Source organism: Athene cunicularia (genome assembly GCF_003259725.1).
Source record: "Athene cunicularia isolate RWA chromosome 3 unlocalized genomic scaffold, athCun1 chr3_part1, whole genome shotgun sequence".
NCBI lineage: Eukaryota > Metazoa > Chordata > Aves > Strigiformes > Strigidae > Athene > Athene cunicularia.
This window is the reverse complement of record NW_020799097.1, coordinates 89,567,447-89,593,358: the sequence shown is the minus strand read 5'-3', so window position 1 is coordinate 89,593,358 and position 25,912 is coordinate 89,567,447. Positions and strand designations below refer to the sequence as shown.

Below are 25,912 nucleotides of genomic sequence, written 5' to 3'. Positions count from 1 at the left end.
TATAAGAGACAGGTCACTCGGTCGCCGCGGCCTCCCCGGCGGCTTTCTCTTCCCTCTCCAAGGGCGGCCGGCTGCCAGATTTGCCCCGCTGTTGTTAGTACCCGTTCCCCGGGGCGCTGGCCAGGAGGGCGCGGAGGCCCCTTGACGGCGCACAGCTGCGGTGGTGGGATGGGGCTGCAGCCCCACGGCTCAGCCCCCGGCCCGCTGCTGAACGGGCCCCCTTGGTAGCGCCCTGGGCTATTAACCTTCCGGGACCTGTGAGTGGCCACCGCAGCGTGTCGGTGCGGCACGTGAATCCAGGCCAACAGCCAGCCCCGAGAAATTCATTACTTTCGAACACACACACACCCCCCGTGAAGTATTCCTCCAGCCAGTTGCCACTCGTGGCACCTACTGACGATGAGAAACAGCCCCCGCGGCTTTGTAGGACTGCCAGGGCAGCTCGGAGGTGTGAGGGCTGCTGTCATCATGATGGGCAGTGTTCAAGACATAAGGCTAAAACTGATCAGAGGGCTGACAGCAGAAATTGGGCATCTGCAGTGCCCTGGGATAACAGCTTCACCTCCTTGCTGCCATCTGCAAGTTTTCCTGGTTTTCTACAAGTTGTTTGTCTGCACAGCCAATGCTTTCTGGCTGCCCCCACCTACCATCTGCCTGTTACCATGTTTAATTGTAGATCTGTTTCTCATTTCATAGTGAGATACTTTCTTCATGTCCTTCTATATACTGTTTGACCTGTATAATTGCTTCCTGCATACTGTTAAAAATATTTTGAACTTTCAGTTACAAAAGATTTGCTGGCTGATACACAGCCTTTCAAATAGAACTCTGGACTTTTTCTTTCTTTCTTGAATAAAAGCATCATCCCAAATATTTTCCTTCCATGATTGATATGAAAGAATTGTAGAATGGTTTGGGTTGAAAGGGCCCTTAAAGATCATCTAGTTCCAACCCCCTGCCATGGGCAGGGACACCTTCCACCAGACCAGGTTGCTCAAAGCCCCATCCAGCCTGGCCTTGAACACTTTGGGGGAGGGGGCAGCCACAGCTTCTCTGGGAAACCTGTTCCAGTGCCTTACCCCATATCTAATCTAAATCTACCCTCTCAGTTTAAAACCGTTACTCCTCATCCTATCACTACACTCTCTGATAAAGAATCCCGCCCCACCTTTCCTGTATCACCCCTTTAGGTACTGGAAGGCTGCTAGAAGGTTTACCCAGAGCCTTTTCTTCTCCAGGCTGAACACCCCCAACTCTCAGCCTGTCCCCATAGGGGGGATGCTCCAGCCCCCTGATCATCTCTGTGGCCTTCTCTGGACCCACTCAAGCAGGTCCATGTCCTTCTTATGTTAAGGGCCCCAGAACTGGAAACAGTACAAGTGGGGTGTCACGAAAGCAGAGTAGTATCACCTCCCTTGACCTGCTGGCCACACTTCTCTTGATGCAGCCCAGGATATGACTGGCTTTCTGGGATGCGAGCACACATTGCTGGGTCATCTTGAGCTTCTTGTCAACCAACACCCCCAATACATCCTTCCTTTTGACTGTTCAGAAGGATTTGCCTCCATCGTTTTATATTTTATACAGCTCCACCTCTCAGTATCATCATGGTCATCTGCAACCCTTTTGCTAATTGTTTTCCATATACAATCCTAAATCTATTCTGTTACTCTACCTCTTTTTTTCTCTCCCATTCTTTTGGATTTGCTCCCTCTTGGTATCTACATGCAGTTTTTGTGTTATATGTTAATCTATGCATGTTTTCTGTATATTAGTGGTATCCTTGGTAGTTCCCCGCAGTTCTTGAGTTTTCTGGACTGCTCTCCTTCAATTCCTTTCTAGAAGGATATCTGGCAGAGGCACAAATCAGACATAGAATGAAGCACATTGTGTGCACTCCAGAATGGCTGACTTTTTAGTTCATAGTTAAAATGCACTAGCATATCCAAAAACTTCACAGTTTAAGCGGCTACATCCAAGATAGCCCCTTTACCAGGCCTTGCTAGCAGCAACTGTGATGGATAGAATAGAGTAGATTTCAGTTGGAAGGGGCCTATAACAATCCTCTATTCCAACTGCCTGAGCAATTCAGGGCTGATCAAAAGTTAAAGCTTGTTATTAAGGGCATTGTCCAAATGCCTCTTAAACACTGACAGGCTTGGGGCATCGGCCATCTCTCTAGGAAGCCTGTGCAAGTGTTTGACCACCATCTCAGTAAAGAAATGCTTCCTAGTATCCAGTCTGATAACCTGCAAGTCATCACCAAATGGTCTGTTCATGATCTGGTTCATGATAGTGAAGCATGTTTTTGACTCACCTGCAGAGACCTATGTAGTACTAAAGAAGTTGTAAAATAATACATTTGAGATGCTCTTGCAAGAGGACAAGCATGATGGCTCTGCCTGTCATCTATGCTTTGAAGTATCAGGAACCAGGATCTCACTATTTATGTGTTCAACAATTACTAGATTTAACAGAAAAGCTCCAAAATAAAACTGCTTGGCCTTATCCATTAGCTCCTTCCTTCTGCTCCCTGCTAAATACCAACACATTTATTCTTAGAGGACTTTTTTTTTTTTTTCCCTGACATCTCAGGGAAACAGGCTTAAATTTGGTATTCATGCTACATATATTTAATTCTACTTCATACATAGAACTCAATAAATGCCATGGAGTATAAATAGGGATATATTTTAAATTGAGAAAGTTATGAGGCTAGAATTTGCATTAGAGCAGTGGTTTGATTTGGAGAAGGAACCTCCTTTCTCATATATATTCCATTAAAGGAAACCACTGCAAGTTCCATCTCAAATTATTTTGAACAAGTAAAAGGCAATCTGATTTTTATGGAGAGAGCATGACTGGAAAGTTCCTACTTTGCCATATCCAGCCATAACTGAAGTTTGCATTTTTTTCAAATATAACTTGGGATCAGGTTCTCTGTGGGCATTTTACAGAGATAATCAGTTTCCTTGCAGCAGCAGAAGAAAAAATAAAAATCTATAATTGCATGTAAACTGAATGATCCTTATGGGTCCATTCCAACTGGAGAAAACCTTTAAGATCATCAAGTCCAACCATTAACCTAACACTGACAAGTCCACCACTAAACCATGTTCCTAAGGACCACACAGAATCATAGAATCATGGATCTACATCTACATGTCTTTTAAATACTTCCAGCATTGATGACTCAATCACTTCCCTGGACAGCCTGTTCCAATGCTTGACAATCCTTTCCATGAAAGAATTTTTCCTAAAATCCAGTTGAAACCTCCCCTGGTGCAACTTGAGGCCATTTCCTCTCATTCTTTTGCTTGTTACTTGGGAGAACAGACCAACACTCACCTTGCTGCAACCGCCTTTCAGGTAGTTGTAGAGAGTGATAAGGTCTCCCCTGAGCCTCCTTTTCTCCAGGCTGAACAACCCCAATTCCCTCAGCTGCTTTTCTTTTGTGCTCTAGACCCTTCACCAGCCTCGTTGCTCTTCTTTGGACATGCTCCAGCACCTCAATGTCTTTCTTGTAGTGGGGGGCCCAAAACTGAACACAGTATTTGAGGTGTGGCCTCACCAGTGCTGAGTACAGGGGGACAATCACCTCCCTCGTTTTGCTTGCCACACTATTTCTGATACAAACCATATTGGTCTTCTTGGCCACCTGAGCACACAGCTGGCTCGTATTCAGCTGGCTGTTGACCGACACCCCCAGGTCCTTTTCCACCAGAGAGCTTTCCAGCCACCCTTCCCCAAGCCTGTAGCTTTGCATGGGTTGTTGTGATCCAAGTGCAGGACCTATCACTTGGCCTTGTTGAAACTCATACAATTGGCCTTGGCCCATCATCCAGCCTATTCCAATCCTTCTGTAAAGACTAGGCTCCTTTAGGCTCCTTTCTCTCTGTTTGGTGGTGGTTTGGGGGTTTTTATTTTCATTTTACTTAATTACATATAGAGATGACAACAGAGAATGCTGTGTCAAGAAATTGCTTGCATGTAAGGCAAACCATCATTTGCTTCATTGTAATCCTGATGTACTGAAGTTGGGTCTCAAAACCTTTAAAGAGTTTGGTACCTGTCTCCTAGCAAGACCAGCAACAAACACTGCTAGAACAAGACTTGGAGGTGTGTGGGACAAAAGTACTGTACTTGATAAATGTGAGGAGTAGCTCTTAGGGCACTGTAAAATGGTGGGAGGAGATAAAAGAGAAGGTGATGAAGTCTCACACTGTATCAGCTTTGAGGAGAGAACTTGAGACAATGATAAATAAAGACAATATTATGCAATGAGTCACAAATGCACATTTTATTAATGTGCCAAATGGGGGCAGTGACAAATGAGACTGCATGATAGGCTGGGTGACTAGTTCTTTCTCTCCTCATTTCATGGCTTCATGTACTGGATACTCTTGTCCACTATTTGGAAATATTTTCCATATTTTCTCATTGTCTATGATTCTGACTCTGATCTCTGTATGAACACGAACAAGTAAGTCATTCTATTTCTCTGCTTTCAATAGACTATTTATAAAGATATATATTGTAATTCACTATCTTCTTTTTAAACATGATTGTGATAATAGAAGGAAACTTGTTTTAATTATTTCTTTTCCTAGGGACTTTTTGACCAGCTGAGATCCAAATGGAATTTCACATAAAAAAAACTCTGAAGGAGGCAGAGGGAAGACATTCTGCCCAAGTTTACCTAGAATAAGAACAGTGAGAAGATTTTCAAGAGTTGCTCCTCCTGATGCCCTGTCATACAAGAACAGTCAAGGATCAAGAAACACACATGATCCGGGTACTCTGGATTTTTTTCAGCATTTGCTCAAATATTAAGTTTTTGGCTGTCCTCCCCCACTTTTCAGCCCTTCCCCTTTCCCTCCAGGTTCTTCAAGTGAGCAACCCTTTGTCCCCTGCCTAGGCTGTGCCAGCGGAGGGCAGTCTAGCACTGCTTTTGCCGGATCAAATCTTGCCCAGGGTTTCAGTTCAGGGTGGAATTCTGAAAAAAAGTGTTCAAAACCAGTCGAGTAACCTATTTCACCTAGATGATGCTTCTAGATTTCTCAGCATTTTATGCATTTTCTATTTCTGTGCACTTTAGAAATGACTTTCATTGATTAAGGCTCAGACTACGTGTAAAAATGTGAGCAATGATAAATTGCTCCAGTTGGTCTGCTGAAGTTTAAGTTGTCTTATTGCTCTTTGCACATAACCACCATTCGATGTATCTTAACTGTTTGCAAGTGCTGGCTTCGCTTCTGCCACCAGTGGAACAATTTGCCTGCACACTGACTTAATGTGTAGTAGTCAGGGAAAGGAAAAAGGGAAAGGAAGTATTTTAAAAGGCTGTAGAAAGCTGTGCTACATACAAATGCCGTCTGATAGCCATAAATACAAATCTATCTGCAAATGGTTGTCTTAGGAAGAGCTCCTGTTTAATTTTCATTTTAGAAATACAAGAATCATGCAGTATGTGAATTTACTGGAACATTTTGTAATCTTTCACAGTATGAAAAGGAAGTCACTCATGTTGAGTCATCTTCCAATTTCTTGGGGGAGGTCTGAAGCCAGTTTTTATGGCAGGGGAAGTAGACAGAGTTGCTGGGGAGTTTTATGCCTAATGTCTCAGAGTAATACCATATTAGGCTAATCTTCATGCTGGTAGTATAAATTGTCCACTTTGAAATGGCTTTTGCATTTACATCTAGGGTTGTTAGACCCTCTCTTTGGGCCTGCTTCACTATGACTAGTTACTTGAGTCAGTGCTGCTCTAATTTGTGAGGAAAGCCCTGAGCCCTGGCTTCTTGGAACAGCAAGACCCCGTGGTTTAGTCTAGATATCAGAGAGTCCTGCAGTGAACATCTCACTCATGAATTAGTTACTATTTTTCAATTGAACCATTAAAGAGTGAATGAAGTAAATGCCTCATAGATAGACTAATTTCTACTGATAGTAGAAATATTTAATGACTTGACCATTAACCTTGGACTGAAGGCTAGTCTTTTTGTTAAGTGCTGTATCATAAATTTTCAAATAGTTCTGAACTGAAACTTGTTTTACATCAAGTTCCTTATGTTTCTGTCAACAGAAAGGTATTGTGCAACAAACACTTTAAGCAAACAAGATATTAAGTAATTGTACAAGGAGGAAACTTTCAGAGAAGGAACCTACAGATAATATGGACTCAGTTTTTGACAAACACCATGACACTTTACTGCTTACTAAGTCTTTTTAAGAGCACACTGATGTGGGTAAACTGCTTTCTTTCTTACCATTACCTTACTTTCTGAATATGTGTAAAGAAGAAAATTTAGAGATGTTTTAACTTCATTTTGCTACACATTTTTTTTCTCTTAAGAAACCTTATATGTCTTTGGCAATAAAATTAAAACTAAATCAATTAAAATTTCCTGCTTATTGATTTGAAACATGCTTTAAAGTTACCAAATCAAAGTAATTTTAGTCAATTCACCTAGAGGGAATATTGTTATATCTGACTAGTTTCATATCAGCATTTCATGAAAGTTAATTTTTTTCCGGTTTAGGAAAATTACAGTAATATCTGGAGTATTCACTCTTCTGATATTTTTTGGTTTTCAGCCTGGTTATTAGATAACACTGTTCACAGTTCAAGCATTGAAACTTTCAGTGTGAAAAAGTAAGATTTACAAACTACAGTTTCTTTGTATTTGGTTAGATGTAAATTTGTATTTGGTTAGATGTAAATAGTAATTAAAACAAATAACCTTAAGAAGAATATGTCTTTTCAAAAAACAATACATTATATAACTAGAACATAAATATATCAATTATAATGTATTGTTTTTTGAAAAGACATATTCTTCTTAAGGTTATTTGTTTTAATTACTATTTACATCTAACCAAATTTTTATTAAAAATCTCTATTTCAATATATTACAGATAGACAATTTTGGATTAATAATTTTTTCTGGCAAAATGTTTTTCTGAGCTGGATACTTCTCATTTTAGTTATCTTACAGTCACTTCTACAATTTATTCCAAAATATTGCAGATAATTTCAGACTTGTAAAAACCACCTTCTTCCTTTCCCCCACAATTATACAGAAGGTTAACTTTTAGAAAATTATCCCTGTAGAAGCCTTATTTACTGTAATATTCAAAGTCTAAAAAAATTAGAGGAATGATAGTCCAGTTTTATTTTGATGTGCAGTTAAATCAATGCCCCTAATATTTATTTTAAATTCCATGCAATAAAATTGCAAATTTGCAAAAAATGTGAAATTCTCAAAACGCAGCTCTTTCTGAAGAAATGCTTGTGGCATCTTTTTTACCATAAACCTCCCATCCATTCACAGAAACTTTTATAAACTTTTCTACATTCCTACTAAGATCTCACCATTTCCTGAATACTGTTTGTACCTGTGTAGATATTAGACACTCAGTGCACTACAGAAGTGTGCATTGAATACCGAAGGATAGTTTATCTGTCAGCTACTGTATGAGCTAGACTTATTCTAAGAAATTGAATTCTCTCTTTTCAGTGGAATTTATAGAAAGCAAGAGAGTACATCTGTCAAGCAAATAGCAGATGATCTTTTGGCCTGCAATGTCATGTCTTGTGAAGAAGTGAATACCATTGCCTATGAAAAGGTTGAACAAGAAGCCTCAAGAATGATGATTTACATGGTTTTGAGTAAAGGTTCAGAAGCCTGCAATATTTTGGTTAAGTCACTTGAGAAACACAACCCTTTTCTTTTTCATGACCTGCAAGGATATTGTGTTACTGGCTGTATTTTTGTCTTCTGACCAGGAGTTAAATTAATATAGAAAAAAACCATGAAAATCTTGCAGTGCTCTCATTTTTACAATAGTCTTAAATTCTGTAGTTAAGTAAACTGTAATTTAATTTGTATGGTCTGAATTGTTTCAAATGGAAGAATAAGACAGTGAACACTATGAAATTTTACAAACGCTAAGACACAAAAGAGGGGAAACCCAAATCCAGTGAAAAAATTCTGAAAGGGTGAAAATCATCTGTGATCAGATAGCTGAAGTTCAGACAGTTAAACACATCCCATCACTTGTTTATGTTGAGTTGTGGGTGAGCTGAACACTGAATTAGATCAGTTCTGTGAACAAAATTCATATAAAATTTAATGGCGATATATAATGAGGTTTTTAAATATAAACATTCTCTGGAAGCTGAAACTACTTGTGCACAGGCTTCATGTTCATTGTGTTATTAAAGGACTGACTATCTTATTGTACGAATGTAATGCAGACAACTAGGCTAATCTTTTGGCACTCCCAGAGGAGCATAACATTTGTTACTGGAGCATTTCCCTAAAATAGGTTTCCCTGATTTCCTTCAGTTTGTGGACTGTGCTTCTTTACTCCACCTACTTCCAAAGTCTGATCTTGAAATACATGTCTGACTTAGCCCTGTCCCATAGTCTACATATATGCACATTAAAAAACAGTGCATAGAAACCTTCCAGGACTCCCTTTAGAAGCTGGTTTGGTTTTGGGTTTTTTTTTTTTTTAAGTTTCAGACTTACTAGATGTTGCTACAGTTTATTATGTCTATGATGGAATGTTCAGCTAAGCTTACCTCCAAACTGTATGAAAGCAATTTTGGAGTAGCCAAAAGTAACAAAAATGCAAAAGACGTAGTTTTAAAAAAGATCTAGATTAGAAGTTGATTTGGTCCAATGGTCAAAAACTGTTACTGATTTACAAATGTCTCAGTACTCTAATACCTTTCATATATATATGAAAGCTGTATTTCCACATTAAAACCTCATCACATAAAAAACTCAGTCTCATCATGCATTTTCACATATAAACCTTCATATGCTTGTATGCAAGCTTACATTTCTGGAATCCAGTGCATGAACAGGATAAGTTCAAAAGGCCCTCAAATAAGAAATCAAGTGGAGCCAGAGTGGTATCTGCAAGCTATATGAATCTTATGCATAAGGAGTAACTACAGCCCTTACCAATTAAGTCTTGCCTAGACAGTGGACATTAGATACATCTCATGCCTCTTGCTTACCTCTATTTCATTGATTTTTCAAGTACATTCAGGCAGTTCTTCGAAAAGTAATGAAATTTTAATTGACAAACTCGTTGACTTTTTAATTCACTGAAACATGATCTGTTTGCCTTAGATACTACCAGGCAAGTGGAACAAGATAAATTAAATTACTTGATTCAGTATTTAAAGTATGTGTTATCTATCTTCAGTTTTTCAAAAATATAATCCTCTGGGTAGTGATATTGAAATAATTTTTGATTTGGGAACTGCCTATATTGATGTCTTGCTGTGGAAAGCTGACGCTAAATGTCCTTCTGGAGGAACTGAAAAAACCCTGCATTATAGAAGGAGAAACTGGCAAAGGGAAAACAACTCTTCTAAGAATTCTGTACTCTAGACATCTGAAAATTCCTCTGCTTTGAAAAAATTCCAATTCGTTTTCTTTATCAGCCTGACTAGCTCAAGAGGTGGAATATATGAGACCGTCTGTGATCAGCTTGTTCCTGAACAATACCCCATCTGCAAACAAGATTTAATGAAAATGCTGCTGGCACAAAGACAAAGGGTTCTTTTCCTGTTAGATGGATATGATGAATTCAAACCCCCAAACTGACCAGAGATAGAAGCAATGATTAAAGAAAACAACAAATTCAGGAAATTATTATTATTATTGCTATCAGGACTGAGTATATTCATAAAATCAGAGTTTAGGTCACTACTAAAATAGGATGTCTATGGGAGGAGAGTTGCAAGAAGATCATTAAAAATGTCTTGACAAATAAGCTGGCTGATGGTCTGTTAAATCAGCTTAAAGAGGCCACTTCGATGAAGAACCTTATGAAGACTCCACTATTTGTCGTCATTGCTACTACTCTTCTGTTCTCTACTGTGTATGACTTGATGATGGAGAAAACCAGGTATGAAACAAAAGAAATAACAGAAAATCATATGCTAAACATAAATCATTGTGGAGACTTAGCTTTAAATGGAATATTTGATCAAAGATTTAATTTTCAGTGTGAGGATTTAGCTGACATAAAAGAAGTCCTGCTAGCTTCAGATCTTCTAAATAAATGCACAGCTCAAAGACTAAAGCCAACATACAGATTCTTTCATAAATCGTTTCAGGAATACACTGAAGGCAGAAAACTTTGCAAGCTACTGCCATCCTGCCAAGAAGCAGAGGTGAAGAAAGGGTATAGTTAGCTACAGAAAATTAATACTATTACAGATATTACTAATACTTATTTCATTTTGTTTCTCTACCCTTGTGGATCCTCTCTAGATGCCACTAGAATAATTTTGGACTTACTGAAAATAATTGATCAGCATAGAGATATTTCTGTATATAAGTCTTTCCCATAATTAATGCTTCTAGCTTGAATAATCTTTTTCATTAAAAATTACAGTGGCGTAATAAAGAAGAGACTAACTATAGTCTAGTATGCTCCACATATACCTGAAGTGAAGGATTCTGCAAATAGGATGAGGCGCATGTATTTCCTTAGGCTGTGAATCTCACACATATGGGATCCTTCAACACTATTGTTAGAGCAGGGCACTAATGGCAGATGGGTGCATCTGCTGCTGCACTGCTAGCTTTTCATCATTCAAGCTGTCCATGAATGGAGCTTGTCTTGAGAAATGTATGCAAATACTGATGATACCAAATCTCAAAGGTAGTAATCATGAGTCAGCAAAGCACCCTTGCGGTGATAAAGACTAAACACATCATAGGCTGCATTAGTACCACTGTACTCTAGGAAGTGGTTTATTCCCTTCTGCACTCTTGTGGCCATCTGGAGTAGCATGTACAGTTTCAGGATGCCCAGTATAAAAGAGATACTAACAATCTGGTTAGAGACCAGTGGAGGGCCAGTAACATGGCTAGGGAGCTGGAACACCTGATACACCAGGAGAAGCTGAGAGAACTGGGCATGGTTTGCCTGGAGAAGAAAAGGCGAATGGGGAAACTAATTGCAGTCTCCCATTGACTTAAGAGTATTATAGAAAAGATGCAGCTTTTCAGAGTTGCACAACTAAAGGGAAAGAGTCAACAATTTCAAGTTTTTAACAACAGAGGTTGCAATTGGACATAAAAAGGTTTTTACTAGGAGAGTGATCAAAAGGGTTTTTACTAGGAGGGTGATCAAACATTGCAACAGGGATCTGGAGGTCATTTAATCACTAACCTTGGAGATTTTCAAAACTTGGCTGGACAAGGCCCTGAGTTAGCTCATCTAACATTCAAATCAGCCCTGCTTTGAGCAGAAAATCAAAGTAGATGACCTCAGAATTCCTAACCTGAATTTTTCAATCATTCTATGATATAATCCCAATATTATTCTGGAACTACATATTAATGAATTATCTTTCCTTGTGCACACATTCCAAGATTATTAGGGAGAAAAGAATAAGAATATAATAACAGCCATACTGATTCAGAGGAAGGGTCCATCTACCTTGGATCATTGTCTCCAATAGCACCTATCAGTGGATGTCTAAGGAACAGCAAGAACAATGTAAGAATCTATAATACTTTCTTCTTAATAATATCATAGCTTGTGTTTTAAGATCAAACCAGTTGCCTGTGCTTATGATTTGTTTATTGGGTGATGTCCTCAAAGGGTCCTGCTAATACTTGTCTGTCTTTGCTTTGAACCCATGTAAACTTATTGCATCTGCAGCATCCTTTGGCAAAGCGTGTGAAGGGCTATGTCCTTAATGTTTGTTTTGGACTAATTGCAATTGATGTCCTCTTGTACTGAAAGAAAATAAATGAACAGTCAGTCTCTATCCAACCTTTTTCTATGTTGTAGACCTCTGTCATATACTCCCTAGGTCACCCCTTTTAGATGTTCATATTTTCACACAAAACTATTATTTACCTTTCACAAGAAGGTAATGTCACTGAAGTGTATCTGTTCTATAAACAAATTTGTTCCTGCATTAAATTAACATGCTGTATACATCTATGGGGCTTTTCTTGGCATGTGGATTTACTGATGGAATAAAGAAACTTGTGAATGCTGAGGAGCTTGTATTTGACAACATAAGTATGGATGAAAGTGATGCAAAAAAATTAGGTAATTTCCTTTCATATTTTACATCATAATCAAGTATATAGTGCTGAGAATGTGAATACTTTAACAAGTTGGTCTGAAGTTAGTACACTATTAGGAGTTGAAAATCCTACCATTTCTTATAAATTTGCATTGAAGTCTTGATATATTCTGTATCCTGACTGTCACAAATTATTAGAGGGCTCCTTTCAAGTTAGTAATGCATACTGTAGTCAGATCCAACATACTGATCCCAGGACTGAGCTAATCTGCATGAACTGCAAGTCAGGAGGTTGCAAAGCTGATATAGTTCCCCTTCCTGACCTATTGCTGACTTTCTGGAAGGTCAGTCACTGGATACCAAGGTTATAAATTTTGAAAAATGTTTGCTAAGGGCACACAACCCAGTAACTGAAATGGAGATGGCAATTCGTATGTCTACCCATCCTCTATTTTATGGCATGGTAAAAAAACGCTTCTCCTGGATTTGTTCCACAGGCAGATCACATTTGATCCTCTATGAGTTACTTTCTCTGGGCTGAGGAGCAGTTTATATTGATTACATGATACGGTAGCTGAACAGAAGGTTGTGTTTATTATTTTTTTTGCAAACAAAACTTCTCGTATATTTCATGGCATCAAAAAATAGATAGTTGTAGTATGCCAGGCAGTAAACATCTAATTCTGTCTAGCTGTTTGCTGTGATCAAATATATCAAAACAGTTCACCTAACAATGTGAACTGTTTTTGGTTGGTTTTTTTTTCCATTCTCTTCATAACTGAAGGTATCAGAAATTTGAGAAAGCTATGCTTATTATACATGAATCATTTGACAGCTATTGGGGATGGCATAACCTACATTGTAAGATCAGTCTGTGATGAAGTAATGAACTTGAAGAAATACAACTAGTCAGCTACTTTATGTCTACTGATGCTGTGGAAATTTTAGGTAAGAATAGTAATAGTAACTTTAAAAACAAAATACATGTGTTTTGAAAATCAAAACATAATTCTGTAACAGAAGAAAAAAGCATATAAGGATAAAATCAGAAACGCTTAGGTTTGTGATGAGTTTCAGTTAGCAGAGATGTAAAATGCAGTAAGGAAAGTATAAATAAAGCTTTTATATAAATGCTAAGTATGAAGGTTACATAAAAGGAAAACATAAACTATTGCATAGCTCTGTAAACAAACAAAATAGAAAAACAAATAATAGATGATGCAAGCAAAACTAGTTTTCAGAATTGTTTTTGTTTTAATCATTACCAAAAAGATTCATTCTGATCAGGTGCCTACTCTAATCACTTTAACAACTTCACAGTACTACAAATAAGGATAAATAAAAATTATTTAACTAAAACACATGAACTCAGGTTGGCAGAATTTAGGGAAATTCACAATTAAGTATGTAAGGAACAAGCTGAAAGAATCATTGAACCGTAGACAATTGTCTCTGAAAATCTGTGGTGGCAGGGAAGTGGAAAAATCCGGTATATTTTCCTTGAAAGGTGGAAATCATAGACAAGCCAACCTCACTTTGATATCAAGAAAAATTCTGAGACAGATTATCACACAAACATTTTGTAAGCACTTAAATTATAGAGGTAAAAGGTAGTGTGAAAAAATCATGTCAAATCTATCCAGGTAACAGAGTAATAAGATTGTAAAAAGATAAGTTTGGATCTATCATAACTCAAATGAGGGCTTTAACACTATCCTATACAACATCCTTAACAAGAAACTAATGAAATATATATAAATAAAATGGGTGCATAACTTGTAAAATTACATTCAAAGAGTTATCAAAAATGTTTCACTGAGACAACATTTTGATACAATCAATTAAGTAGCCATTTAATAATGAATAAAATATTGAATAAAAAAATTAAAATAGATTTAAAATTACTGGGGTGCATCTGTGAAAATAGATTTCTGTAGTAAATACCTATTTTTTATTTGGACACAGAAAAGACATCTCAAAATAATACAGTTTGAAGAAGGCAGTCTCATCAACATTTATAAATTTCAATCCTTTCAATTGCTTAGTTGCTTAGCAGAGCAACTTTGTACTTCAAAGCTCTGTTACAGATTGGCCAAAATGTGAAAGAATAACCAAGCTTTTGGTGAAACCTCCATCCCTTTTCGCAGGGCTGTATCTGGTTTCTTTCCTTCCTACTCCCTCAGCAGACAATACTTCTCACCAAAGACTGTAGTTAATGTTGTTTACAGTAGAAACAATGAAAAGTTGAATAAATTAGAAAGACCATTTTTGTTCTGCCTCTTCCTTTATTTACTCTTTATCACTGGCACCTGATGTTGCAGACCCAGGCGAATTTCTTGCCCTCCACAGCTTTCTTTTGTAAGAAAAAACAAGCAGAAAAGCACACTGTCTATTTTCTTGTGGATATTGAATTGCAACATACTGAGTGTTCTTGTCTTGAGATGTATAAATCCACTCTGACAGTTAAGACATATGATACAAAACCAAAGAGGTCTATTAGGCCTCATAATTAATGTACTAGGATGTGGACAGGTGTTTGAAATAACCAACATATTTTTCAAAGGACTTTAAATTTTCAATTTAAAGGTAGTTGTGAAAACTCAGATCTAGAAAGTAGCTGACAGAAAAAGGGTACTAGCTATTGCTGAACCTGAAGAAGAAAGTGTGGGTAATCCAAGCAGGTGGTTTTGTAAGAACAAGATCTTAGAGAGGTGGTGGTAAAAATTCAGTCCTGGAGCTTGAATGGAGATTGGTGATCCTTTTGTGAGGATGACTGTAATTAAGGCACTTTAGGGAGAAACAAGGAGCAGACCAGGAACTCAGACAAGATGCTTAGAAATTAGAATGACTAAGAAAATATGTACTTTTTACTCTATGTGGCTATGCAGTTTCATTGCCAGTTGTCATCTTGGACATAATAGGACCAAGCTGGAAACCTGAGCTATAGAGCAGGCAGATTTGAGTAAGGCCTAGAAAGAAAATAAGAGCCAGATGAGGGCTTATATCTGATGCTATGCCAAAAACCAAAGGACTGTGTGAGCACTGACGCAATCACCTTTCTAGAGCTATAGATGGAATATGTAGTTTTTCATTGGAGAAAGGGAAAGGAGAACTAAAAAACAAGTACATGAAATCACAAAAATGGACAAATGATGTTGCTTAGATAGTTGGGGACAAATCTGTCCAAGTTTGATTTGACAGTGCTATCAAATTGAACTGCTGACTTCCCTTGTTTTTAGGCTCTCATGCTATTCAGCCTTACTCTTCCAGCCTGAAGGCCATTCTGTTTTCTATTAAAAAATTAACAAAACCGTGCATAATTTAATTATTGTAATTAAAGGGCTATTATCTTCTTTCCAATGTGTTGTGTTGTCTTTTGTCCCAGAGTGTCATCATGTTTCCAGAGAGTGCTTTGCATTGGCAGCCTTTTGCCCTCACTTTGTGCTGATGTAAGTAAATACATACGGTGCATAGCAATGGAAAATCAGGCACTAGAAATTTGGTAGACTATCTTGTGTAGAGACCTGGAGTGTGTTCCATGTCTTGTGAGATCAGAAACAAATGTCATTAAATCTAGTCCTAGGAGGAATCCTTTACTTGGAAAGTAGTGGAAAAGTCTTTGTTAGAACTGCTGATAGAGGGAAAAAAAGCAAGCAGGCAAAGAGCAATGCTTTAACCACTTTTGAAATGGATAACTGAGCCTTTGGAAGACACTTCTAAGGGTCAATTGTAGCCCATGGATAGTCTCAACCCTACTAGAAGAAAGGCATAATAAGATGAGACCCCAGTTGTTCCATAGTGGAGTCAGTGAATAAACCTACATTTTGGTGTGCTATTTTTCTCATTAAACCAGCACGTTTCAGTTCTTCTACAAAATATTTTAAAAGTGAAAAATTAACCAGCAGTATCCTCCCCTCCACCCTATAAAGCAAAGGAGCCTGAGATATATACAAATCTGATTTTTCACATCCCCTCAGTTGCTTTCCCCAGTTTTACTCCGCAATATCTTGGATCATATTATTTTATACTTTGTACGTGCTTGCAGTAAGCACAGTAGCGCTGACTGTAAACATGAACAACTTTAGGTTTGTTTTTACAGTCTATCCCCTTCCTTCCTAAAGTCTGATGATTAACAAGCTGAGTTATAATGCTATTGCTACACATTCACAACTTAGGGATAAAAAGATGCTGATGAGATACTTAAAATGTCAAAACATAGATATATAGAAAGCAGGAAACTGCACCCTACAGAAGATCATTGTTTGTTGTTACAATACTGTATAGTGTATGCTTTCAATGATTTACGAAGGATCATTTAATCTGCCTTCCCAGCCCTCTGGATCTGAATTAGTCTCTTGATAGCTCTGATTAACTTGGCCCCCTTCAGTCATATAATGCTGGTTTTGCTTGTAGATAAGCAGCTTTTGGTTCGTTGTATTTGGACTGTTTCCCACAAGTGGTATAAATGTGTCCTTAATGCTTCTTACAAGTTTGTTAATAAGATTAGAGGGATGATTGTAATATTTGTTGATTACTATCCAGAATACTGCTAATCCATTATGGTGGTGAGGAAAGGGAAGTACACAGCATGGATTTGAACATAAATCTCAAACAGTAGCACTTGTTAACTTGCAGCAGCTTATGTATTTTATTGTGCTCACTGCCAATTAAAATTCTTACACAGAAAGCTTGCTTCACCCTAAGCTTGACCTGCCTCATATGATGCACTGAGATGGCAATTTCCTTGAATTAGGGTAGTTTGGGCATGTGACAAGTATTCTCTGACCACCTTTCTTACTGTGAGTCTCTAATAACTAGCTAGCACGCAAGAAGAGCATTAACATCTTTATTGTGTTAGTTCTCTTGTGTGAAAACATAATGGGTTCCAGTGGAAGGAAAATAAGATTGGTACTATTTCTAACCAAAGAGATTCTGTCACATACAGCAAGCAATCCTTTCAATTTACTCCTCTGCATTTGCTTTCTTTTTCTCCTTTAACTTTACTTCTTTCTACTCCTGTTCCTATTTTTTTTTTTCTGCAAATCTTCCCTGACATCCTTTTAACAAGATTTTTAAAAAAATATTTAACAAAAAGAGAATTTTAACAAAATGTATTTAATTAAATTTTGTCTGGGATACAGGAATGAGCAGCTACAACTGCTCAAATACTTTCAAGACTGGGATCTCAAAAATTACCTTGAGATTTGGATCAAAGGGTGCCACCTCCCAAAAGGCAGAATATAACAATAAGAATAGATTTGTCAGTGTTAACAGTCAGAAAATTTTCTCCAAATTACAAAACTATCATAAGAAAAACAGCAAAGGATTGTTCCTTTTCAAGGCCATGAATATTCCAGTATCCGGAGAGAAATCTCATTGATCTGGAAATGCTTGCAGAAACCTATCTGCTTCTAGGCCTTCTTTCTGGCATACAGATGTCTCAGGAGCTAGACGCACAATCCCTAAGGTTCTCTACTCAAAATTACCTCAGACAACTACCAATTGAAGGTCTGAAGGTATGAATCTGGAGCACACCTAGCTCAGCATTGCTAGTAGCAATAGCGTCTTACAGGAACAATGGTAGGAACTCATGCACCGAGGGCAAGACAACATGTCAGTTGACAGATAAGCCTAAAAGAACCCTGTTCTGAACAATATAGTAGAAGATGAGAGTGAACTTGCATGATTGGTAGGAAATAAACCTTTCCCAGCACTATATGAAAAGAAGTCAAAGTGACTAGGAGGTTTTTCCGCAGGCTTTAGGACAAAACCAAGTATTTCATTAAAACTACGGCCTGCAAAATGAGTCAGTATACTAATATACTACAACAGTCAGGGTTACGTAGCATATTAGTCAACTCATAAGCATATATCTTCCCTAACCTTGAGGGATTTTCACTGGCAGATCTACAAAAGCATAACCATCCGGGCCAACATTGCGAGGCAGTTAGGCACAGTTATGCTCCACTTGATGTCACTGAGAGTTTCTCTGGCATCTTCAGTGAAGCCTGTGCTTCATTTCTCCTCCTCTTGAACTGCCCCCTGACTAACATGTACAGGCTCGTTTTTTGCAGCGTACTAATGCTAGTCTGTACCTGGCACAGAATCGCCCTTAAACTGTTGTACTCCTTCTGTGGACCATAAGAACATAAGACTAACTGCTGTGAATTTTCAGCAAAGATTGAACAAAACTTTCAGATCAAAGGGAAATGAATTACTGAGCCACTGCTCTACACAAAAAATATATGACTCTACTGCTGCTAGACTAGAAATCAGGAATCACTCTTCACTTCAAGCAGGAAACTTCTTATTTTTATCAAAATGATGTAAGGTCAATTTGTTTTTTAATTAAACCTGACATCAAGTTTCCATTTTGAAGCCTGACCTGACTCCTACAAAAAATCTACAATAAATTTTCAGTCTGCACTTTAGAGGTAGAGGAAAAACAGCTTTGTTCTTGAAAATATGGAGTAATCATCAATTGTAAGAGTGAATTTGCTAGCCAAAAAAACCAAAACAACAGAATAACAAACTGAATATAAACCATCCCATCTCCTGCCCTAAAGACAAAACAGAGAATATTTCCCCTACAGACTTGATTAGCAGAAATTTTGTGACAAATGAAACCAATTAGTTATTTGAGTTGACTTGAGCCAATATGATTTTATTTAGCAAAGGCTCTAAGAAAACATTATATTAACTTCATGTTACTGTGGGAAGTTGAAAAAAATACAGAGATGTAAGGTTTTCTTTCCTTAAAGGAATTTTTCAGAAGAACGTACAAAATGTAACCTAAAAAGATGGAGACTTGTGACATTTTTATTATCCTTTGCTTAGTATGATCAGTGCTGTGTAGTTCTATTTTAGTTTAGTATCTTCAATAAAATGTATTAAAAAGAAGCAGATACTAACTCATGTCAATGAACAGCATACACTGGAACTTTTCTGACCCTGGAATACATATGAGCGAGTTAATGATCTGATCCAGTGCTCCTAATAATTTATGGGTCAGTCTATTATATTTATTAGCAACCACTGGGTGTCACTGTGTCTCTACAAATGCAGATAAAAGAGGCTTGATTTATTAAGGAAACAAATGACTATCAGTTGCAGATAATACTATTACTGTGTCTTTTTATGGAACTGTCAGGTTGCTTATTCTCCTGTATATACAAAACTCTTAAAACCCCCAAGTTCTGTATATTGAACAGCCACTGATCAGAAAACCAGCAAGCAACTAAGAGGTGGTAGCTCTAGGAAAAAGAGAGAATCCTTCATTTGCTTTGTAATGCAATCTGTAGTTGTTGATTGCTGGCACTAGCACAGGTGTAGTTCATTTTATGTTCCTTTTCTTTGCAATGCATTGGCTACAGAAAAATGGCTACCATACATTTTGTCCAACCTCTGCAAGTATTGTATTACTTAAAGTCTCATACCTTATTGCAGCTAAAGGCCATTTTCCTTTAAAAGATTCATAGTAGCTATAAATATCCACTTCAGCATGGAATTCAGCCTGTAAACAACATGTGCTCCAGAAGGAAGTTCTTTCTTCAGTGAATATTTTAAAAAGATTGATTGTGGCACAGAACAGCTCAAAATGGTTTCCAACTCTGTTTCATCGATAGCTTTCACTCTGACTGAGGAAGCAAAGGCCAGGGTGACTTTTAGGCTCTGGACAGACCACTGTATATATTACATCCCCCAAATTCTTCTCCAACTATTTAGGTTTCACAAGACAGAGCGTAATTGTCAGTGAGGGTTACCGCGTCCTGCTCGCAGAGACGGCAAAATTAACCTCAGCAGCACCAGCCCAGCCTGGATCTGAGCTCTGCTCGGCTCCTGACAGCAAGGGCTGAGGGGTTGCTGCAGGACTGACAGTGGGTAGAGCAGAGGCAGAAAGACGTGGTGCTGTCAGCAGAAGAAGGAACCTGGAGCTTGCTCACCATGATACTTTAAAGTCTTCACTGGAGAGTCCAAGCATGCGAATGGCCTCTGGAAGTCTTTTTTTCATATGATTCTGCCATGTATTGTTGTCATGAGCTGCACATATTCAAGGCTGAAAAGAAATACGTGGTGATACTCTCCTGGCATCTGTGGACTTAACAGCACGAGCAGAAAGTATTAAGACTGGCAAGTTCTCCTGAAGATATGAGATGCAACATTTCTTTAGCCTTGCTCCTATGGTTACCACAGAGCAAGGACAGAAAGTGCTGGTGAAGTGCTTTTCTATTTAGGGTCAAATTCATGTGATACATTCAGCTATCTGAAGCATTTATAATACAGACAGGCAGCTGTAGGTATCAATGACAATATTCTGACTAATCAATCACAGCAAGAGAGACAGGAAGGTCAGTGACCTGATGAAAATAAGAGAGAAGTACTGGCTTAGTGTGACCCATGTATATTTTGTCTTCTGAAGTCTGAATATACGTTAGAAACATTCCCCAGTGAAGAGCTGGTGCAACTATGCAGTTAGCAATGCCTCTGTGAGTCTGTAGATGCCTAAGCAGTTGCATAGATTGAGGCCTTGAAGCTGCAGCTGGAATTGCCTAAAACTCAGTTTCTTGTGCTCTGAAACATGGAAGATTTCCCCTCTGATCTGGATGGAAACTACAGTCATTGTCATTCCCCACAGATTTCTCCAGTTTTCTTGCTTTGTTTTTGGTTTGTTGTTTTTTTTTCAAAAGGCGACAAAGCTGACTTATCTCCTGGGGACTCCCCAGCGGGTTTGCTGCCGCAGCCCTGCGTCCTGGCTCAGCGCTCTGCTCTCTGGCAGAGAGCCCAGGAACACTCAAAAGCTCCCATCTGTGTCCTGGCTTCCCGGCTCCTAACCCCAGCTCAGGCAGTCTAAAAACTGCCGTGTGTACATTTGGCACCCAGTCCTCCAGCAGGGAGAGGGGAAGTCTTGGGAGACCCTGTGTGAACTGAGGCTCCCAGTGCTCCTGTGCTCTGTGTTACAGCCTGGGGGGTCAGTGAGAAGGGAATCCTCCAGCTGCACAGGCAGGGGCCTTGAAATCCTGGGGGCTCTAACCATCAGCTAGCCTGAAGAGCAGGCACCCACCCTTTGCAGAGAACACTCTCTGTTCTGTAAGCACAGAGTAAATCTATGTGGGGGCCACCGCCAATCTGCCATTATCCCATCCCCTGTCCAAAAATGAATTTGATCTCTCAAGCCCCAAATCAGGTCTATACCTGTGGCAGCAAGATTTATGAAGAACTGCTCTCTGACGTGCTGTTCTCTCCTCCCAAGTCTGTAATGACAATGTCCTCTCCTCCTTCCTGACACAAGGCAGAGCCAGGTGCTGTTTGGCCCTTCCCCTTTCTCAACAAGGCTTTACAGGGATGGAAGTGAGAGGAGCAGTCCTCTTGCTACCAGGGTGGAACCTGTTGTACTGGATTATTTTTGCTCTGGTCTTCTTCTGTCAGAAGGGCTGAGTGATGGACCTTGCTTGCTCTCTGCAGAAGTTGTCATCAGCTGCTGTAGCCCAGAAGCAGGGCTGTGAAGCCAGTAACCAATTAGAGGGATTTCTTCTAAAAATTTTGTCAAGTGCTCTCTTCTGCAAATCACCTTTCTATTCACAAACTGTAAACTTTGGGTCTTCAGCTCCTTCTAACTCAACTCATTATAAGCTTTTCCAGAGCTGGCCAGAGCTTTAGACCTTGGAAAAACAAACTCCTGAACAGTCTGCTAATTGTCAGAAAACCGGACAAGTTTTTAAAGGAAGTATAACTATGATTTGGGGAAAGTTTGATGACACCAAACTATTTCCAAAGAATATGTTGGTTTTGACAGATCAGCATTTTGCAATAACATTACATTTGATCCTCCAAATTCCTGAACAGCTCCAGTCAGGTCTTCATTCTGGTTCGGTGACATCAATGAGATCACCATCCAGTCATGCCAGACAGCAAATCCAGTTTTGTAAAAGGACCTTTCTCAAGCTGTGAATTTCTGCTTTGCAAAGGGTCTTGCCACTACTTTAAATTGCTCTTTGCATTTCAAATTTCCCTTGCTTGAAGGGAAATTCACAGGATGCTGAGAAAGAGGAACAGCAAAGGCATACATTTACAGTGAGATCATTTGTTCAAATGTAATGAACTGCAACTGCTGGTGACATTTTTGGAAAGGAAGGTTAGAATGATTACCTTAAGCCAAGTAACAAGAAATCAGGATGTTTACACACTCCCTCTTCCATTCTGCAAATGTAGAAGGAAGATCTGTGGATGTATGTCTCTTGGTTGAAGGCAAGTAGGGGCTGTAAGGTAGGAGGTGACAGAACTAGCAGGAATTTGCTGACATTCAACGCACATGCTGTGATTAAACTGACATGTCCTCAGATATCCAGCAGTCAGAGACACTTGCAATATCACTGAGGGATCTTCACCAGGAGCATCTCTTTTCAGATATTTGGAATCCATTTGTGCAGGATTACTTCTGAGGTCTTACTTGGTTTACATGTTACACACGCTTTTATCAACTATGTTTATCCCACTACTGCAACTGTTAATGATATGGGAATACATCCAGTTTCCTGGCCCTAAATCTTGTGCTGACATTTATTTATTTATTTGTTTATTTAATCATTTTGAATTGTGGTACTGGACAAGATACTGTAATTTTAACACTGCAGTCTTTGGTGGTAAGATCACCACCAAGAGTGTGCATGCACAGTTTCTCAGATTTTGTTGGTTTGTATGGAGTAGAGTCTTAGAATAATGTAAAATGGCCTGTGGGTAATATTATTGGATCACCAAGATCCAGCAATAAGATTTTAATCCTTTAAATTTCAGGTATTTGATGAATTCAGATTCAAAGGTCATGATCCAAATTGGCTTCAGAAGTGCTTGGTTCAAGACAAATCAAAATGTAATGGGACTTGCTTTATAAGGCTGTTTCTGATTTGCCTCCTTGCTAAGGAAATAAGAAGTTCACCAGAGAGGGAGAGACAAAGTATTCTAGAAATATCAAACAAGAATTTGGGACCATCAAACTTCACCTGGGTACCTCTTGGATTTGTCTTCAAAGTGAGACTGAATGCAAGCTAACAGTAATGCAGATTCAGTCTCAAAACTTTTCAGTCCACTATTAAGCAACATTAAACATAGTGACAGCCGTAAAAGTCCACTGTGCACTAAGGAAATTTGTTAAAACATGCATACTTTTGATCACTTGAGACAAGAAATAGATAGAATAGCAAGCACTCCTAGACCCAGGACTTTAGGTGAGTCAAGTTAGAAATACTTACATTTACTGACCTTAAAGTAAACTTTACTGAACTGTGGACAGATGAGGTTACCTTGCACTGTTTGCAAGGTATGGTAGTGGCACAACTCCTGACAGATCAGGCACTTTCAGGCCCACCCCTCAATCAGAACTGAAGGAAGCAACTGAGAATGGGAATTTTCTTTCTCTGGCCTTTTATACACAGAAGTAAGATTTGTTTTGAGCTTCATGGTTACTCTATGGGCCCATCTGCCCAGCTCTGCGATATGGGATTTACCACAAACTTCTATATGGGTCATTTAGGAGCCTCTAAAGTACATAGCATGTGAGGAGCTTATTGCTTAAGTCTTATGGGACTCAAGCAAATAAAACTGTTTGAATAATAACAATATCTCTTGAACTCAATAAACCTGGAGGATTTTTAGATACAGTTAAAATGGCACACAAGCCAGAAGTATTATTAAAACTGATTCATCTCAGGGCTGTTTTAGCCTGAGAAGCTCACAGCTGGTTTATGTCAAGGTTACTGTGGCTGCAACATCCTGATGAAACCAATTTAAACCTCCCTTATTCATTTTTCTACTGTGTTGTAGCTGTCATCAGTGTATAGACACAGTGCTAACCTCAAGGATATCTTTGAAAATTAAAGGTAAACTTGAGTTTATAGGTTTTGGTTAAAGAGATAAAAACCCCTGTAAAATATCAGGGACTATCTAGATCTTCAGTTCAATGTAAATTCAGAGGATTGTCATAGAAACAAATGCCTTTTTTTTTTTTTTTTTTTTTTTTTTTTTTTTTTTTTTTTTTTTTTTTTTTTTAATACGGGAAGAGACTAATGAATTAGAGCAGTGAGTTAAATAATTTAGAAGAGTATGTTTGACTGCTTAACTCTCAAGCAGCAAGCTTGTATAGCATCTTTTAATTTTTTTTCTCCCTTCTGTATGTATTTCAGTAATTTACTTGTTCACTAATAAAATAAGGTCAGTAAGTCCACTTCCCTCTTCTATACCATCATGTGGAAAATTTGTGTTTAGGAGACTTGCTTCTGAGGTTAGCTGAAGACGGTGCATAAAGAAGATGATCAGTGTGAGGGCAGAGGTAGTGATGCTGACGGCACATATGAACAGTTCTGTGACCGACTGATTTATTAAATGTAGTGTTATGACACTGTTGCATGACTGACAGTTTCATTTCAGAGTCTGGGATGACACTACATAATTATCCTTCTGCCAAGAAATAAAAGGGCAAGTTGAATGCTGATCCAGTTAAGCAGTTCCAGGAAGGGAATATTTCACTGCAAGAAAAGTACAGTTGCAATGCAGAGGATCCCATGTGAATTAAGCAATGCATTACCAGGTGCATGACCTCTTCATTAAAAGCAGGACATTGGCAGCATCTCTCATCATATTTGAAAGGGGCACATAAACTGTTATGGCCATGTATTCAGACAGCCGAGAAGGTCCTAAAGGCAATGACAGAGGTTCTGAGATGGAAAATAAAGAGATAAGTGCTCTGGAGATCAAACAGCATCATCATGTGTGTTTCCCTTCATACCAATGAACATTATATCAGTGCTGGAGACATTACTGAGGGGCATAAAGAGTAGTTTGGTCTCCATACCCATTTTAAACTTTTTGCTGCTAGTCATTCAAACTCCCCTTCAACAACAGTTTTAGCTCTCATCAGCTAAAAAGTGGACAAAGCAAATGCTACTTAGTGAAAAGAAGACCAAGAAGCTCCAAATTATGATATATGCAGCTTATGCCACAGGACAAGATACAGAGAAGCAAGCAGACAAGACGGTACACGGTGTAGTGTCAGAAAAAATACCTGCCAGGAGTCTCTCTGTGGGTGAAAAGGAACCATTGGCTAATATGTATCTACATTTAAAATCTAGGGAAGCAAAATGTTGCAGAGCAGCAAGTCTCCAAAATCTACTTCAGCAGTAGTTGATTAAAAAAACCCAAAACCAAAAACAGCTATATAAAAATGAGAACTCCTATTGGAAAAAATACCTAAAAGGGGCAACTGAAAGAGTAAATGTTAGCGGTTAACATGAAGACTGTTTATAGACAAGACATCAAAGCCTCAGAAGGATGGCAGGACTTCTACCACACAGATTTCAGATATATCAGCACACTCTACCCTAAGCCCAAAACAATCAATTGACACAATTTAATATCAGTTTAATGGAAGGTATTTGAAGTCAGAAGACAGGTTTTCAAATATCTGAGGCTACATTGAAAGGAGGAAAGTTGAAAACAGTATAAAAACTGGCAGGTTAAATATAAATGCATATGAAGGCAGGTTGGAAAAGAGTTTGAGGAACAACTTGAAAAGGACATAAAATGTCATATTAATTCTTTTTCAAACAGACGAGGAATAAAATTCCAGGCGGAAAGTTTTCACAGCAATCAATGGCCAAGCATAAAAGGGAGTACTCAGAGAACATAAGGTCAGAGCAGAAACAGTAAAAAATAATTTTTTGTACCTATGCTCTTTTTGGAGACTTGGAGAACATTTCTCCATTAGACTCCTTGCTGGTCGATGAATCTGAGGATGTGTCACAGACTGAATTGTTAGTGGAAGTGGAACCATCAACAAATTGA

General features: G+C 38.5%; 1 protein-coding gene across 1 annotated transcript in view; it reads left to right on the top strand.

Annotated features, from left to right (window-relative positions):
• The window catches only part of NLRC4 (NLR family CARD domain containing 4), a 26,185-nt gene extending 273 nt beyond the window's left edge, over positions 1-25,912 (top strand). Inside the window, 5 exon segments of the mRNA XM_026844598.1 lie at positions 7,521-7,753; positions 12,007-12,102; positions 12,858-12,962; positions 12,965-13,042; positions 25,812-25,912. Coding sequence (XP_026700399.1) covers positions 7,521-7,753; positions 12,007-12,102; positions 12,858-12,962; positions 12,965-13,042; positions 25,812-25,912 — 613 coding nt within the window.